At 34.9% G+C, this 17062-nt stretch overlaps 2 protein-coding genes across 3 annotated transcripts; one reads left to right on the top strand and one right to left on the bottom strand.

The window, feature by feature from the left end:
* The first annotated feature begins 4246 nt into the window (after positions 1-4246).
* LOC121302831 (T-cell immunoreceptor with Ig and ITIM domains-like) lies at positions 4247-11919 on the top strand. 2 transcript variants are annotated; one of them, XM_041233093.1, is made up of 5 exons: positions 4247-4442; positions 5156-5320; positions 7358-7687; positions 9548-9654; positions 10646-11919. In XM_041233093.1, the coding sequence occupies exons 2-5, from the start codon at positions 5248-5250 to the stop codon at positions 10862-10864; spliced, it is 729 nt and encodes a 242-aa protein (XP_041089027.1). In that variant the 5' UTR covers positions 4247-4442; positions 5156-5247; the 3' UTR covers positions 10865-11919. The 2 variants fall into 2 exon arrangements, with proteins under 2 accessions (XP_041089027.1, XP_041089028.1); XM_041233094.1 differs by having other exon boundaries at positions 5189-5320.
* Positions 11920-12492: 573 nt separating this feature from the next.
* Positions 12493-15883, bottom strand: si:ch211-161h7.8 (thiosulfate:glutathione sulfurtransferase). The gene is made up of 4 exons (XM_041233095.1): positions 15649-15883; positions 14773-14895; positions 14215-14377; positions 12493-13413 (listed from the first exon to the last, which is right to left on the bottom strand). The coding sequence occupies exons 1-4, from the start codon at positions 15821-15823 to the stop codon at positions 13359-13361; spliced, it is 516 nt and encodes a 171-aa protein (XP_041089029.1). The 5' UTR covers positions 15824-15883; the 3' UTR covers positions 12493-13358.
* Positions 15884-17062: the final 1179 nt, after the last annotated feature.

A 17062-nucleotide genomic window follows, 5' to 3' on the forward strand; every position in this document is an offset into this window, starting at 1 on the left:
GGATTCATATGTTGTTTTTTTCTGACTATGTGAACGAAAAGACACACATTTGCCCGTTTTCCCATTGGAAATAGTGATATTTTGAAATATCACTGTCCTGATCACAAAAGCAAAGTTTGTGGGGAATAATAGCCATTTTCTATACTTTTGAGGCATAAGCAATTAGGAAATAACACTTACTACCCAGGAACAAAAAAAAAAAAAAATTGTTACACGGTGTTATTCCTGACGGGTTATCTTCCTGACCAGGTGTACTTTTTGATAGAAAATAAAAGCCCTTATCATTCTTGACAGCAATACAATGGGAATTTAAAAGAGCGTGATGTGGCTAGAAGGAATTGCCATGTGTATTGAGATAGTTTTTTCTGATAGCAGGAAGTTTATAATAATAAACATTGCTGGTTAAAAAATGGACTGCAATATATATATATATATATATATATATATATATATATATATATATATATATATATATACACACACACACACACACACACACACACACACACACATATACACATATATATATATATATATATATATATATATATATATATATATATATATATATATATACCTTAGTTAGCTTAGCTTCTTTGTGCTGACAGGCAATTATTTTATGTTTTGCTTTTGTCATTTTAATTATACCTTGTTTAAAATGATTCAGAAATACGAAAGAGACAACAGTGGCAATTACTTCATTAATAATGTGTTCTACATATTTATTTGACAGCATCTCATCCGACAGTAAAAACATGACCAGACCCAATGCCTCCTTGTATGGTTTAGTTACACAGAGCTACTCTACCATCTTGTGGATTTAGTTCTAATAACTGTGATACAAAAATCAACCCATTTCCCATAATGTTCTGGATGACATGTTCACAAGATATCTGGCGTGTTTGCCACAGATTTACTTGAAGTGCTCCTTTAGTAGTGTAGCAGTTGGTGTTTTTACATTATTTGTCAATTAATGCCCAGCTGCTGCAGCAATCAGGATCTTGTTTCAATGTGATCTTCTTGCGGTGCTGGATGTGTGAAAATTGGACTCACATGAATTCATAAAAACGTAGGAAAAATGTCTGTACAGTGGCTTTCATTCAGCTAGAGTACATGAGGACTAACACGTCAGAGGTAGTCCATTTTTCAGAGAGGATGAAAATTATTCCAGCACCATAAAACTAACAAGAACATTCTCAGACAAATAATATAACTGCCACTTGCTGCAATTAAGTTGTTTTTTGCAAATGATTTTACCATTATATTCCTCACCCCCGTATTTCATGGATGACTTGTACATTTATTATCAAGAGTCAGACGATTATTTTGTAAAGACTTCATCAACCACACTGTGTGATTAGTGACGTCCAATCTTGGGTTTTATTAATAAAAATGTAATTACAGATTTGTTTTAATTGGCGTCGAAATGTAACAGTATTATCGATTGAGCGTCAATCAATAATACTGGTACATTCAACACTTATTCATATTAAAGACCTGTGTCCCTTCATGATAACGCTATCCTTGCTCATGACGTATTCCTATTAGAATCAGGGTTTATTATAAATGCTGACTATGCAATATCATGAATTAATATTTGTCTAACGTAATGGATGGTCAAATAACGCTGTTATTATGGTTTTAATGAATGGATGTCGGATGTCGACAGATTTCAGAAATGTTTGTTTTGCAGTAAATATTTTGCTACTTTGAAGATGCACATTATAAAATCTTTGACAAAATCAGCATCATTGAAAATCGGAAATACGGTCCTGGCAGCTTATGCCAAATATGTCTGACTTATTTACAGATATCCTATAAATAACATCCAGAGTAAACTAATAGCAATTTCAGATATCTTGCAAGAATAGCCGTTACATATTCTATTTAAATCCAGTTTAAAAAGCTGGGTTGTATAGCAACCTAATTCTCTGGAGGCCTGGGTTCAAATTTTACTAGGTAAATTAACTTGATGGTTGCCACAACGACAAATATGTGGGTTTCATTATTGTCTAAGGTTCAGCAAGGCCCAGGTCTGGTCTGGATATAAAGGTCACGATTGAGGTGCTCTTGAAGAGGTGTGGTAGGAAGCCCCTCATGATGCATGCTGGCTCTGTGCCGGGCTGTTGACAGTGCCATTGTCACCTCTAATGGGCATGATAAGCACCAACTAACATAAATCTAGTAAAACTGTAATCAAATGTGGATATTCTGTGTAAATATACTTGGGGTCAGTCTGGGGTTACTGGAACAAATACATTGTCTACTTAAAAACACACATTAAAGTATTGTTGAACAAGTACTTTGAGAATGAGGTGCCTTGTGTTTTCTGTTTAACCAGAGGAAGTGGTATTCATGCCGCCCAGAGTTCACCTAGATGATACGGCATGTGTCTCAGCTTTAGGGTTGTTCATATGTGAAAAACAGACGTTAGTCTCAAAAACAAAGAGCATACACAGTGATGCATCTTTATGCATGTTTTTGTTACTGATCATTTTCCAAAGGTTGAAGTTTTGTGGTCGAGTTTGATTTATTTAGGTAGCTTACTTCATTTATGTACTGATGCCTTTATATCACACTCTAATGGTCTTTTGAGGTATGTAACAGAGCTTGTAGAGAACATTTACAGTAAAACCTCCTATTGCACCTGCAGCGTGGCAGAACGGTAGAAAAGGGGTAGGAGGGAATTGCAGGGAACAAACAACAAAGCGCCCTTAAAAACAAACGTGTCACATGTGGAATTATTTATTGAAAGGAAAATGTATATGTAGTTCATGTTAAGACATGACCTGTTTAAGTCCAGCTCAATTAGCTTATAGTTGTTCTGTGGTCACTAGATCATTATCAGCCACCGTCTTCTGAGTTACGTCTGTTTGTGTTTCATCAGATTAAACATTTTCCTGTCAATGCAGCTGTGACCACAAACACTATACCCTGAAGGCTGTACATTAAAATTGTATTTTAATCTAGATGTAGTCTTTTTATGATTGGTAAAATGTGTTGATCGATGAAACAATAAATCACATATCTGCCATACTTTGTTTAGAGGGGCACTTTATTAATTGTTAACGACTAGATTACTAGCATGTTTACAAATGTTAAATAAGTAAATGGAACAGAGATATTCAGATATGTTAACTAATTCTTAACATATAAATAACAAAGCCCTTTGCAAAGCTAGAAAGATATTTTGTGATTGCCTTTTTGTTATTTTCAATTTTAGTGATTAGATAGCTGATTGTTTTAAGCCTACACTTTTCTGTCCCTTTGCAGTAAGATAAGATGCAAATTATATTACACTTACCTTAAGTAGCATCTATCATGGGGAACTACCAGGAAAACAAAGTCACATCTGTACTCTAAAAGTCATACTTGCACCAGGCTTGAGCGACCGTGTATAGAGTTGAAGTAAAATCTCTTAACCCTAATTCATAGGGCAAGATTTGTTTCACAAGAAAAAAAAAAACCTGAAAAAGAAAAAAAAAACTGTTGGTTCCACTAACTTGTTCAAAAAGACAGATATGGGGCTTAATACTACTAATATTTTCAAAAAAGTCCTCTACTAAATTTCATGGAACACTGACAGAAATATTTAAATATACCCTCCCATAGGTCATTTGAATTTTGAAGGAAAATTCCTCTCTCTAAAGAAAACTACATGTAAACCCAAATTGCCAGAAAGGTACTACCAAAATAGTGTGACAAAAAGGTGGGGCTTGTTATTATTTTTGCAAGTTAATGAAGCCTATGTCAGACTTCAGAGACTGAATATACCTCTAACAGTAAACAAATTAATTACAATATGACCACAAACATAACCAGTGACAGTGATTGTAGAATGATTGTTTCATCTTAGCTGAAAAAAATACCATTGGAGGCTCTGGGAATGACAACACAATGGATTTTGAATATTGATGGCATCATTTCAATATCATGTGGTAATTCGGGAGCAATGTGTGCATGTATGTTCAGATCATGCGGTGATAAGTGATAATGTACTCCATTGGACAGGCAATCAGCTATGATTGAATACCCAGATAATATATTAAGAAATGAAACAGGCATAATAAACAAAGGGTGAAATTAAACAATTCATGCCTTATTATTGCACCATGGTAGAAAGTAGGGCTCATTGTACTGAATCTATTCTATTTAATTAACATTTGGAAGTTTCTGTATTATTCTGAGTTGTTTGTTGACTTCCTTTGTTTTGTTTCATGTCTTTCTTAAATTCCTGTTTGTGGAGCTTTCTGTATCTACTTCTGTTTTTTGGAATTCAACAGACCGTAAAACGGAAAGAGGTCTTTGTTTTCTGTGTGAAGATGCGGGTCCCAATCTCTATGAAGACTGAACACTGTCAGCGTGTAATGTTGATGGATTGTGTTTGTGTTTGTGTAGCTGTACAAAAAACCGAAATAAACTAAGTACTGTAGCTATGGCTGGTAAGTAACAGAGGTCTTCTTGACCAGAGACAGCGCAGAGTGCTTTGACTGGGATCCCTTTACAAATCACGAAGGGATGCAAAAAAGTACTTTAACCTTATAATTTGTAAATACTGATATTATGAGGATAAGACATTCTGAAATGTGAATCAGTTATCATGGAAATGTGATAAACACAATCAGGGTTTGATTGCAAAAAAAAAGCATTAGGGACTCAAATTCTGTTCAGTCCTTTAAAATGAACTTGTTAAGACTTGTTTTTATAATTTGGCTTGTGCAACTGTTTAGGCCTGTGTATTTTTATGTTATAGTGTAGGTTGAAAAAAAAAATGGTTTGGGTTTTATAACTCAGGCGTCCCGACACAAAAAACACTTCAAGAATCATACATTTGTTGCTGTTGGATCACAGTGGTCTTCCCACCTGACTACTGGAACTTGAATGGATGACCTTGAAGCCCTTTGCCAGCTCCCTTAAGCTTTACAAAACGTTATGTATTCGGTAACCAAGACAGTTATGGCTGTCATAAGCTTGACTTACACGTGTGGGGCTTGCCTTAATAACCCTTTACTTTGTGATAGTACTTTTTTAAAATCTGTATAAAGGGATAGATCTGCACTCTGTTCTATACAGCAATTCATTATGCTTGATAGTTGCGAATAACTGTGTTAATAATAATGTGTTATTACTTTTGCTTTTACTTGAAATTACTCAGAATTTCCTGTCTTCCCCCCACCCCCCACGCAAGAATGTTTCTGATTTACTGCCCATGCTCTGCCTTCATTTCCTTCATACACCGTACACACCATGAACTCCAATGCAGCCTACAGATCGCAAATTGAGAAGGGTGTTTTAAGTGTTTACTTTCTCTTGCTATCAGGTAAGATAAACAATTGTACTGTCTCTTTTGACTAAACATCTTAAAAAGAGTAAAGACACGCTTGTTTGGGCTAAAGAAACTTTGTCAGAGATTGCAACAGGTAGTTGTTGAAATGTCTTTCCTTTGTTTAAAATTTGAATTTAAAGTTATGGATGAATTGCAAGCAGTATTTTGCGTACTTGTTTTGAAGCATATCAAGTATACGGCACAGTCGACCCTCGTTGACACAAACTCCTTGTCTGAACTCATCTACAGTTATAGAACACAAACTTCAGTATCATAATTCTGTGATGCAGCTGCCTCTGAATTAAAAAAATATATATATCTAAAGGGTTATTCCTGATCTTTGATAAAAAAAATAAGTATAAAACAAACGAAAACAGACTAGGAAGAAAATTTTTAGTATGTTCTAGATAATTAACGCTCCGAGCAAATCACTAATCTAAACGTCGTCAGGATCCAAGAGAGTTCCATGAGTCGACTGTACGTATAAACCTGACACACTGTGTTACAGTGTTTATTAAGGGGAAGTTAATATTAGTCAAAGCAGTTTGGTATTCACGAAACTATTCTAGATTACTGTTAAATTATTTAATGAATATGCATATCAAACTTAATTTTATGCATAAAAAACCGACTTGAAAAATGAATAGGGATTCAAGTTTTATATTGCTTTGAGTGAACTACAGATACTTGTTTGGGTAAATAAACCTAACTACAGAACTTACAATAAACTGTACAAAAGGCTCCAGAGAAATCACTTTTACAACTAAAGGATTAAAAGACTACAATTATATATAATTTATACAAATTCAGAATACAGGTATTATTTTCACTAACTTAGACCAGAATACATTGAAACTCACAGAACTTTGCTAAATCAGATGTACGTCATAATTAGATTTCAGGTTTTAGGTTGGCAAGAATTTTTAAGTCGATGTCATACTATACATACACTTTATTCACTTAACAATTTAATTGTGCCAGATAAAGCTTATTTTTCCCCCCCGTTGTTTTTATGTTGTCCCTAAGTTTTATTCCATAAAAAAAGCTTTTAATTGCGAGGGATTTGAAGATTTTTAAATGCCCAATACTACATATGTTGTACAAAGAGCTACAAAATCTGAGGCAAAACAATTAGGTTCTACAGTACAGTACTTATCAATTATAACGACTTATTGCAAAATTTCATTCATTCGTTCATTCATTAGTCAAATGGCGTCCTCTAGTGGCTAGAAGAAATAAACCTGACTAATTCCTTATACATGTTAGTAATAATGTAGTTATTTTCTACAACTATTGCACTTGCCAGAATTATGTAAAACATAAATAAATAAATACAGGGTTTTAGTGCCATCCATACGGTAGTTATTGAAAGATGCATGGTTATTGTAGACCTAACATCTCGATGTCAAAAAAACATGAGTAAAACAACGCCTTTTTTTTAGAGACATCAATCTCTGTAGTCATAGACTAATTCCAGTTTTTCCTCATCTAGATAATTAGGCGTTCCGAAATGTATGTATTATACCGGTATTTTATATATATATATATATATATATATATATATATATATATATATATATATATATATATACTATATATAATAACCAACCACCAAAAATTTTTAACATTTTATTTATTAAAAAAAAAGGATATATTAACCAACCTATATAACCGAGTTGGATCAAATATATGCTTTAAATAATAATAATAATAATAATAATAATAATAATAATAATAATAAAATAATAATAATAATAATAATAATATAGACTTGTTTGTTTGGTTGTAGATTTGCAATCTCAATATCAATACTAAGTTCCACTACGTGACACAACTGAAAAACAAACAACCCTCTTGTTTAAAGACTAATAATCTTAATTGAAAATACGGCTCATTTTGTGTAAATATTTTACTTTATAAGGAATGAACATCAAAGTAGCACCAGTTTAATAATGTCAAGATAAGCTGCAATTATTATTATTATTATTATTATTATTATTATTATTATTATTATTATTATTTTCTCTTAAGGTTCCCTGGCTCTGAAGGCAATAACACCGGTGAATATTGTTGTTGCTAAAGGAGGCGTCGCCACACTGAAATGCAATCTGCCACAAGAAAACAGCACTAGCATCATCACACAGAGTGAATGGAACAGATGCAACGATAAACAAGTTTTAGTGTACCACCCTGAACACGGAGCTGCCATCCCATCCGAATACACCGATCGCATCTCCGACGTTCGCATGGACGGGTTTCGTATAAAAGAAACAAGAGAAAACGACACTGGGGAATACTGCTGTATCTTCACTACTTTCCCATCAGGAAAGTATGAAGGCAAAATTGTTTTAGAGTTGAAAGGTAAGGACAGTGCCTTTTCTTTAATTCTGAAAGGGTGACTTCAAGATCTGCTTTGATGCTGAACTACTATAGTTTTCCACTAAAGTGAACCAGACCGAATCAATTGAGAAACGGATACTAAAATTGATCCAACGCAGCAAATGGGTCCAAATAGAAAAGTGCCACTAATGCCACATTTACATCGCCACCATGAAACCATTCTGTGTGAAGCTCAGTCCCGACTCGTTCCCGAATTCTCTGCAAATTTAATCTGCAGTCTGCAAATAAATCTACGTCCGCAACATACACACAAGTCAAAGATTACCTGTAGATCATTTTATTTATTGATTGTTTGTTTTTTATGAATTAATTCACCAAACTCATATATTTCCCTGACGGTATAATATTGTGGCAAACCGCGGTTCCCTCAGGCAGGCGATTCTCTCAGGCGCAGGTGTAGGACGCGAACCCGGTGTAATGTTATTTTCAGGTAAGCGGATAAAAGGTGGTAGGCTCTACTCCGCGCACTGCGCTTATTCGCGCATGCCTGAACAACCCCCGCTTTGAAAACACGTAAGTGCCCATTCAAATCTGGTACGTTATGCTGTTTTTAGTCTTTTTTTAAATTTTTAAATATTTATTTTATTTTAATTTATCATATTTTTCCACCATTAAGAAACTAGTATGTGAATATTTATTACAAAGATCGAGTTTAAAAAAAAAAAAGCAAAACGTTTGGATGGTCTCTGAAGTACTTTACAGTGTTCCCCAGAGTGTTCTGAAAAATAAGGACACAATTTCCAAGATGCTACTGTAAAAAAAACAAAAACAAACAAACAAACAAAAAAAAAAACATTTAATGAATTTGTATTGGAAGAGAGTTAACTACAGTCAAAAAACGCCTGGTCCTGGGGCAGCACCCACTGAAAAATACTTTGTTCCTGAAAGAGATAAATAAGCATGTACCATTATGCACAGCTACAAAACACTCACTAGAAAGTGAAAAATGTACCTCCTTTTCACATTAGCGAAACACCTATCAGATCGCAATTGATTGAACACTTACCAAAATCTGACAAAGTACCACTTGCTTACACTACACATGTCGTATTTTGGTATGTGTACCACTTTGTGATGATGCACCACTTTCTAACACTACACCGGCACCTCCCGCTCTGAGGCATGGCGCGATACCCTGCCTACGGGAACCGCGAGGATCGTCACAATATATTCACCTCAACTGAAAGCTGCTGCTCCAGGAATCTCTGATTTTAAACTGCTTTGAAATCAACAGTGGTATAAAAAAATACCAGCAAATTGAATCACTTGTTATACAGTACACCAAAGGACAGATTTACCAAGCCCTTTATTACAAAATACAGTTTGCAACAGTTTTCCTAAACAAAATTAACTACTTAAGCAACAAATTAATGGAAATAACTATTAATAAATAGCTATTTAGAAAAAAAAAAAAAAAAAAAAAAAAAAAAAAAAAACATTGTAAAGTTTTGTGAACTACGGCTCAATATTACAATAAATAAATAAATAAATAAATAAATAAAAAAAAAAAATGAACGAGCAATGTTATTCCAAAGTGTGCCTAGGCTCTTTGCTACCAATTCTTGAAGCAGCGATCGTTCTGTTTTCCTTTCACCAAATGACAGAACACTGTAGAATCATACAGAACGGAACAGCCCCAGTCACCTGGTCTGATCGAACCGTGTTGTAAGAAACGCTTGGTCTTTCTTACGGTTTTACCTCTGAATTAATTATTATGAGTTATGTATAATTCTGGTAATGCTGTTAGGAAAATACAGGTATAAATTGTTATAATGCATTTGTAACACTTTGCGTATCTTAATCGTCCATTGTTCTACTTAGATCCTCTCTCTCATTCTACAAACTGGTTGATCATATACGTCGTCATTGGTGGAGCCTCTGCTGTGATAGTGTTTGGAGCAGTTGGGTTATTCATATTTCGAACTCGTGTGAGTACAAGAAATCTTTACAAGTCTATGAATCAATACACTGCGGTACTTCTAACCTTTGGAATGCCACCAGGGCTATATTCCTTAACCCATGAACATGAATAATTCCCAGCATACTTAGTGCTAAAATGCTGTACAAAGGCTATCTGTCTTTGCTTTACCTGTTATGTTAAATAGTTACTGTACATGTGCAACCAGATTTAGAAAAGCAGTGTATTATCACTGGAAAAGCACAATAAACTGAAACATTGCTGTGCACATTTACAATATGAAACTGATGAGAAATTCTAATTGTATAGGCTCTGTATCCTAACCCAACAGGAAGCCAACGACAGGAAGATATATTACATAGATGCCATTTTAAGAAGCAGTTACAGTACATTCTTTTTAATGACCATAAACAGTCAACTTGTACTGTAAGGATTAACAATCAGTGTTAATAGATCTGGTTGGTGTGACACCCAAACAAACTAAAGCAAAACAAAGTTCTGCATACAGCTATGGCCAAACGTTGCGCACCACCATATATAATTAACTAATTTTGCTTCATAAAGTCGAATGAAACCTACAAAATACTGTAAACATATTGAGTTATGCTTTGTCGTTTTCCATATACTTAACGAGAAACTGACAACATTTAAAAATGTGACGGTTCTAAAATCTAACATGAAACACTGTGCTACTATTATGGCTTCAGGTAGACTTTTGCGATATCATTTTGCAGTTTCTTTGATTACATGACGTTAAATAAAATATCTAAATTATGTTTATATAGTTTTTTTTATTTATTTTTTTATTATGTTTCAATCCTAAGATTCTAGGGGATACAAATACATTTAGCCACAGCTGTTGTTTAGCGACTATGATGTTTTGGTCACATGCCAGTCTCAGGGGACATGCTAAACTATCCATAAACTGGCTTGTCAGTTTCCTGCTTTTTTCATTGTCTCAGTACATGTATGCTGTTAAAATATCTGAATTCTCTTTGCAGAGACAGAGCAAAAGAATCCGCAACCCGGTTCATATATCTGTACATACAGGAAACCCGGCTAAAAAAAACCTGGGCCAGGACGACAAAGACGGTGCTAGCCTTGAAGAGGATACTGATGACTATTTCAGTGTCCTTACAGTACGGTCTGGAAGCAGCTACAAACCCACCACCTCTGCACCGTCAGCTGATAGGAGGTTAAGAACTGAAAATTCAGAGTAAGAATAAATGCTAAAATGTGCAATAGTAATATAGCAACATATCTCTAAATATTATGGTAACAAAACAGTTTACACTAACTATCCTGGTCCTTAATTCATTTTTTTTAAATTAGTTTGTAGAAAATGTGTTCAGAGATTTATTTTCAACAACAAAAAATGTCTGATAGAAACAGCATATAACTATATTATGATAGTAAAAAATAATAAATGTAATACAGATTAGGTGTTTAGAATATTTGAGTAAAAAGCAATTAAACCATCAGAGAGGTACCTGTATATGGTTTTGTTTTCTCTTATTGGTTTGTTGTTGTACTACTACTGCTGTACATATCCAGATACAGAGTTAATGACATTTACTTTTTATAGTGAAGTAAAGCTATTAAAAATAATGAAATAACAAAACTAAAGCAACTCAGCTACTGAAAGTGGCAATGAATGTCCCCCCCTCCATTGTACTTTATAAATCTTCCTATGTTAAAAGCACTCCAAACCACCAAACTACTCCACCTGTGTTGGAGCCCTTATATCATTTCCTACGCGAGGTGCACAAGCAAAAATGCATCTTAGTCATTGGTACACTGTTGTTTTGATTTTGTACATTTCCTCTCATGATGGGTGTTTGCAGTCAGGCATGTTCAGTCAATGCCAAACTCAAAAGGTCTGCACACACCAGATCAAATGCCAGGTCAGCCTACAACAATGTGGTAGAGAAAACGGTGAAATAGCAACATTTGCAGGCCTATTACGAACAGAACACCAGATTTAACAAAGATGAGTTTAAAGAGGGTCACGGGTTCTTAGTGAGGCACATCTGAGAATAATGAAGGCAGGTATTTAAGGTGATCCGTGGGGTGGTTACAGGTGAAGAAATTGCACTGCAGTGGAACCCGTGAGTTACACGAATTACAATTCTGAGTTACTGATAAACGGTTTAGCCGTCTGATATTGAGAGAAGGCTTTATACAAAAGAAAGCTCAGGTAGCACTGCTGGAGTTTTGTTTTGTTCATGGTTTCTGTAAATAATAAAAATACAGGTACTGTCCTGTTTATACCGGGTATCGTTGTGTGGAGTATTCATTTCATTTCTCTTCAAGCCTGTATGCATTTCTTCATGATCCCTCCGCATAGATACTTTTACATTGTCTCATTTTATTCATATGGCATAACAATTCCAAAAATAAGTCAAACCTTTTGTGTCATGAGAGTGCAATGAATACTCAATAATGTTACTGTAATGTAACAAAACCTTTTCAACTTCTACTGTTCATACTTCACTAGACTACTTAGGAATAAGAAGACATTCTTCTTCTGTACATTATGGTTCCAGTGACCTGTTTTTAACACCTGCTTGACTTTGTATCCATGAAACAAAAGGAAACTTTCAGGCCACTTTTTTTGTAAACTTTTGAATAAACTAGTTTGTAAATTTTTTTTTTTTTTTTTTTTTTTTTTTTTTTTTTTTTTTTAAGTTTTGTCAAAGTTGCCTTGTGTTTAAAAATGCAAGGCAAACAAACAGGAATATATACACAGATAACAACATCTGTTGTCTTCACAGAATATATGACAACTGGTTCAGAACAAAAAATAATCATTATGACACAAACCACACACAAAAAAAAAAAAAAAAACTACATCATTAAAACTATTTTATTTACCTTTCAGAATCATCCTCTCGTAATTAAAATGTTATTTAACAAGGATACTAACAATTCAACCAGCTGATCTTTTTTCATTTTGCACTGTATTTGATCATTAGTCTTCTACACTGTAAACTGAGGCAGGCTCTGATACAGTGCATATCATACTATACAAATCATACACAGTTTAACCCATTAAGGTACAAGAGACACATGGTGTCCCACAAATAAAATGGTGCTAACTTTCTTATTTTTGCAATTTGGTGCACAAAACAAGGTATAAAATGTATTGGCAGGTAGGATCTGATCATCCAGACTTTCAGTTCCCTCGTGATACTTGAATCGCTCTCAAATGTATTTTATGAAGAAACCATTTGAACAACAAGCGCTCTCTGTGTACCTTAAGGGGTTAAAACTAAGAAAGGTTTTGTAACTGGTTCCTCTGATTAAAATTTAAAACATTTTTTTATTAATTTGCAATACAAATGAATTTAGAGCACTTAGGATGTGCGAGACTTTATAAGTTTACATGCAAACTAAATGATTTTGTTACTCACAAGAAGTACTTAACACTGGATAGCAGAATTTGGAATAGCATACATATTTGGCGTGGTTAAGCTCGACAGGTCAAGCAAACAGTAGTTTATTCCCAGTACTCTAGTAATGTGAAAATTAACCTTGTCCTCTTGTGTGTCTCTGAGGATGTCTCACACCTCAAAAGCTCAACACACTTGGGTGCTTATTAATTTGGATTTGATTTGAAATAAAACATTCAAGATACAATACTTCATAACTGCATGTGTGTGTAAACGCACCAATTAAAATGCACCCCCATTGTTATGATCCTTGATGACCAAGTCAGTTTCCCTCACGCTCTGACCATTCGCTGTAGCCTCCAGCATAATGTTTAGCCCTAAAGAAAGAAACAGTGTCATTTCTGGTATGGGCAGAACAAACTTACATTTACAGATGAAGAAGATAAAAACCTGCTGTAACAGACATGTTTTCGTGGTTAAAAAATAAACTACCAACACGCCAAAAAATAAAGCTTTTGAAGATACCATTATTGCAATAGAGCTCTTTTTTTTATTGACATATATGGTATATGAGTAAGGCTGTATTTCTTTCACAGATTTCCGTGAAATGTAATAAGCAGCTCCCCATCTTTGAGAGAATATTTTTTATCATTTAAAAATAAATTCGGCAAACGTCTGCCTTACTGACGCACCCGTTATACTGCACTTAAGAACCTGGCAGCTGGTTTAATTAGCTAAAAATCACCCTGTCCAGTACAAGAAGGGGACATTTCACGTGTCCTTTGGTAGTTTTATATTTACTAATGTTTTTATTTTGTTTAATAATTCACTGATGTTGAAGTAGAATGTCTTTAAAAGGTGGACGTAAAAAAAATATTCTACAATTTACCATTTACTGCTTTTCAGGTAAGCATTTAAATATAGGAACTTTTACTGTACAATAACTAGAGAAAATGATCAATTTTGAATGTGACAATGCAATGTTTTTTTTTGTTCTTTAATAAATATGTTTAAATTGTAAAATATCTAGAAATACCAACTTTGTAGATTGTGAAATAAGCAATTTGTTACCATGAAAATAATACAGCCCTAGATATAAGGTGACTTCTAATACTGGTACACAACAATCAGTGTGCACACTAAACAGAAAATATCACAGAAGTGGTACTGAGACGTACTTGGTGTATCCCTGGTTCACTGCAGTTTCTAGGGCAGTGGCACTTCTTTTCCCTGACTGGCACTGGAAGACAATGTTGCTGTCCTGCTTTTGAGGTTTCTCCACATTAAACAACTTCTTAAAAGTCTCGGAGTCCATCTTCAAGGCTTGATCCAGCTCACCCACTGTGAAAAGGAGGAACAACTGGTTACACTATATCATAAGGGTTGGGAGAAAAAAAAAATCACATTTTGCACTTTCCTTAAACATGATCTTGCATGTGTTTGGTTGTTTCTAAACAATCTGCATTAAGGAAACATGCCCCTAATAATGTTTGACAGGGACCGTGACATAGGTGTTTGAATATATCTAAAGGTATTCAATAAGGTATTTTATTCCACCACACATTACAGATTACACTGTATTGATGTGTGTGAGATGTAAACAATAAGACATAAGACTGACCACAAAGTGTACATGAAAAGGTACAAGTTTAGGGTCTAGAAAGTGTGTCTTCTAGCTCCCTGGGTTCTTAAACACAATGAACATTTCGCTCCAGGGCTGACTGTTTATTACACACAGGGGATGTTTGTCGAGCTCGGAATCCTCCCAGCCTGGAACTCCTCCGGGCTTCTCACATCAAACAGCTGGATGTTGTGGCTCTCCAGCATCTTTTTCAGCTGCTCATAGGAAACTACCTTATCTGAAAAGAGAAACACATGACAATCAATGTAAGGACTAGATTCAGAAAGGAGACACACACCAAAAGATCCAAATGTACGATTCTTTATTGCATTTAACAGATGGCCATGCCCATGATGAAACGTAGTATTTGGCTGAACTGTGACGTAATGACTAGGGCTGATGACAGCTATAGCCCGGCGGAGGGATACCTAGCACCCCTGGATAAGGCTAGTTGCGAAGACGACCAAACAAAGAAACGGCGAGGAGGCATAGGCTATATGTTATTTATGGTGCGCTTTGATCAAGAGGCTGTATGGTCCAGTGGTTAAGGAAACGGGCTTGTACACAACACAGTTTCCAATTAATCACCTTGCTTGTCCAGCTATGAGGCATAACGTGTTTAATATATTTTAACTGTACATTTTTTTTGGAAGCACTTTTTTTTTTTAATGTACCGTATATATTTTCCCCATTTATTTTAGATGCATAACAGATTTCATACAAAAAATACAGTAAGCAGCTGTGAGAAAAAAAAAAATACAGCGCAAAAAACAGCAATATTGCAACAGAACAAATGTCAAATAGCTAACAAAATACCTAAATGAAAGTTTAAAACGGCGTTGCACTTTTAATGTTCACAATAGAATTCAGTCGTCTAGTCTATGCATTTTTTTTTTCCAGAAATGCATTATTTCATAGTAAAAATAATCAGCACAAATAACTCTCCAGGCCCCCACCGTCTCAGAAAGGTTTGTCAACAACTTTACTGTACCTTGAGATACGGTCTGTCCCATCACAGCAGATGAGGTCTTGAAATTGCACACATGCTTGAGATTGTTCTTACAGGAGGAGGCAGGGTTACTAACGTAACTACCTGCCACAACAAGAATTCTTCTTAACAGCAGCATTGTAATTACAGTACTTTTAACACAATCTTTAATCAACATAACTCAAACGCCACCTCCGCAGACCGTCCTTCAGTGCGCTTCCTGTAGTGTATAGCTGCCGTTCAAAGGCCAACATTCTCCTTCCTTTAAAGGGCACACAAAAAAGACCGAGTGACAGTGGTGCTGCCATCTGTTGATATGTCTGTTTGACAGCCGCCTATGAACAATTTTTGTGGACTTTGCCCTAAAACTTTTGCTTCTGGTTTTAATATCGCTTTTTAGATTAGTGGTATATTGTATTAATATACTGTGTTATTAGTCCGTATTATGCATTTACATTACTCACTGTATTGGATATTTTGACTACTGATTGATGATCTCTCTCTTTTTTTTTTTTTTTAAGTAAAACAATAAGTCAATAACCAAAGTTCTGATTTAGCCTAATAATCAAAATGCAATACCAGACACACACTCTCACAGTTCAAAGACAAGTTACAGTACGATTTCAAATCAATTAAGTTCCTAGGAAAATCATTCTGCCAATCAGTCACTGCTTTTTGAATGCCCATTGGCTTTGCCTCTCCTATAGAAATATAATTTGAAGGAAAAATGTTTATTTGCCATCTTTTACCCTGGTTTGCCATGTTTATTATATCCTTTACCACACCTTTGCAATGCTTACCTGTGCTCTATGCTTTTACTATGATAAACTTGTATAAGGGAATTTCATAGCAGCAATTGTCTTCTGTAGGCGACTTGTGGTAAGGTTACTCAGAGGCTGCGACCGCAGACTGCATAGTATTCTATACTTTGTGCATTATTTAATAACAATAACTTCAATGGTGTGCTCATTCAGTCCAAATACATGTTGCATGACAATCCCCCGGCTTTTTTTTTGCAGGCATCTATAAGTACAATGCCTTTTCTAAACAAAATATTAGCTTTTGATACCACTTCTTACACTTTTTCATTTCACCTCCTATCCCATTCTATGCTTGCTCTTCATCTGCTGGTGCAAGTACTGTTTTACTAAGGTGACCACTTTTTAAACGATTGCAGAGAGGCAAAAAACAAACATCAGTTGACTAGGAATGCAAAAAAAAAAAAAAAAAAACAGAAAAAAAGCAAATTAAAATATTACAGGTTGATTTTCCATTCATTGGAAATTCAGATAACTTTCATGTAACCTTGCAACATAATATATAGATGATACAAGTTTCAAGCAACACCTACAAGCACAGCTGGTATTTAGCCAAACAACTGTCCACGACCATTGGACTACAGCGCCCCAAGTGGCTA

This window comes from Polyodon spathula, chromosome 30 (genome assembly GCF_017654505.1).
Source record: "Polyodon spathula isolate WHYD16114869_AA chromosome 30, ASM1765450v1, whole genome shotgun sequence".
In the NCBI taxonomy this organism is placed as follows: domain Eukaryota; kingdom Metazoa; phylum Chordata; class Actinopteri; order Acipenseriformes; family Polyodontidae; genus Polyodon; species Polyodon spathula.

Bases quoted from the DNA above. Each gene is read 5' to 3' on its own strand.
- LOC121302831 (XM_041233093.1), top strand. From the start codon at position 5,248: ATGAACTCCAATGCAGCCTACAGATCGCAAATTGAGAAGGGTGTTTTA. The intron at 7,688-9,547 runs GTAAGGACAGTG...TGTTCTACTTAG, and splicing joins AATTGTTTTAGAGTTGAAAG to ATCCTCTCTCTCATTCTACA. The intron at 9,655-10,645 runs GTGAGTACAAGA...TTCTCTTTGCAG, and splicing joins TATTCATATTTCGAACTCGT to AGACAGAGCAAAAGAATCCG.
- si:ch211-161h7.8 (XM_041233095.1), bottom strand. From the start codon at position 15,823: ATGTTGATTAAAGATTGTGTTAAAAGTACTGTAATTACAATGCTGCTG. The intron at 14,378-14,772 runs GTGTGTAATAAA...TCCTTTTCACAG, and splicing joins GAGCTCGACAAACATCCCCT to TGGGTGAGCTGGATCAAGCC. The intron at 13,414-14,214 runs GTACGTCTCAGT...TTCTTTCTTTAG, and splicing joins GTGAACCAGGGATACACCAA to GGCTAAACATTATGCTGGAG.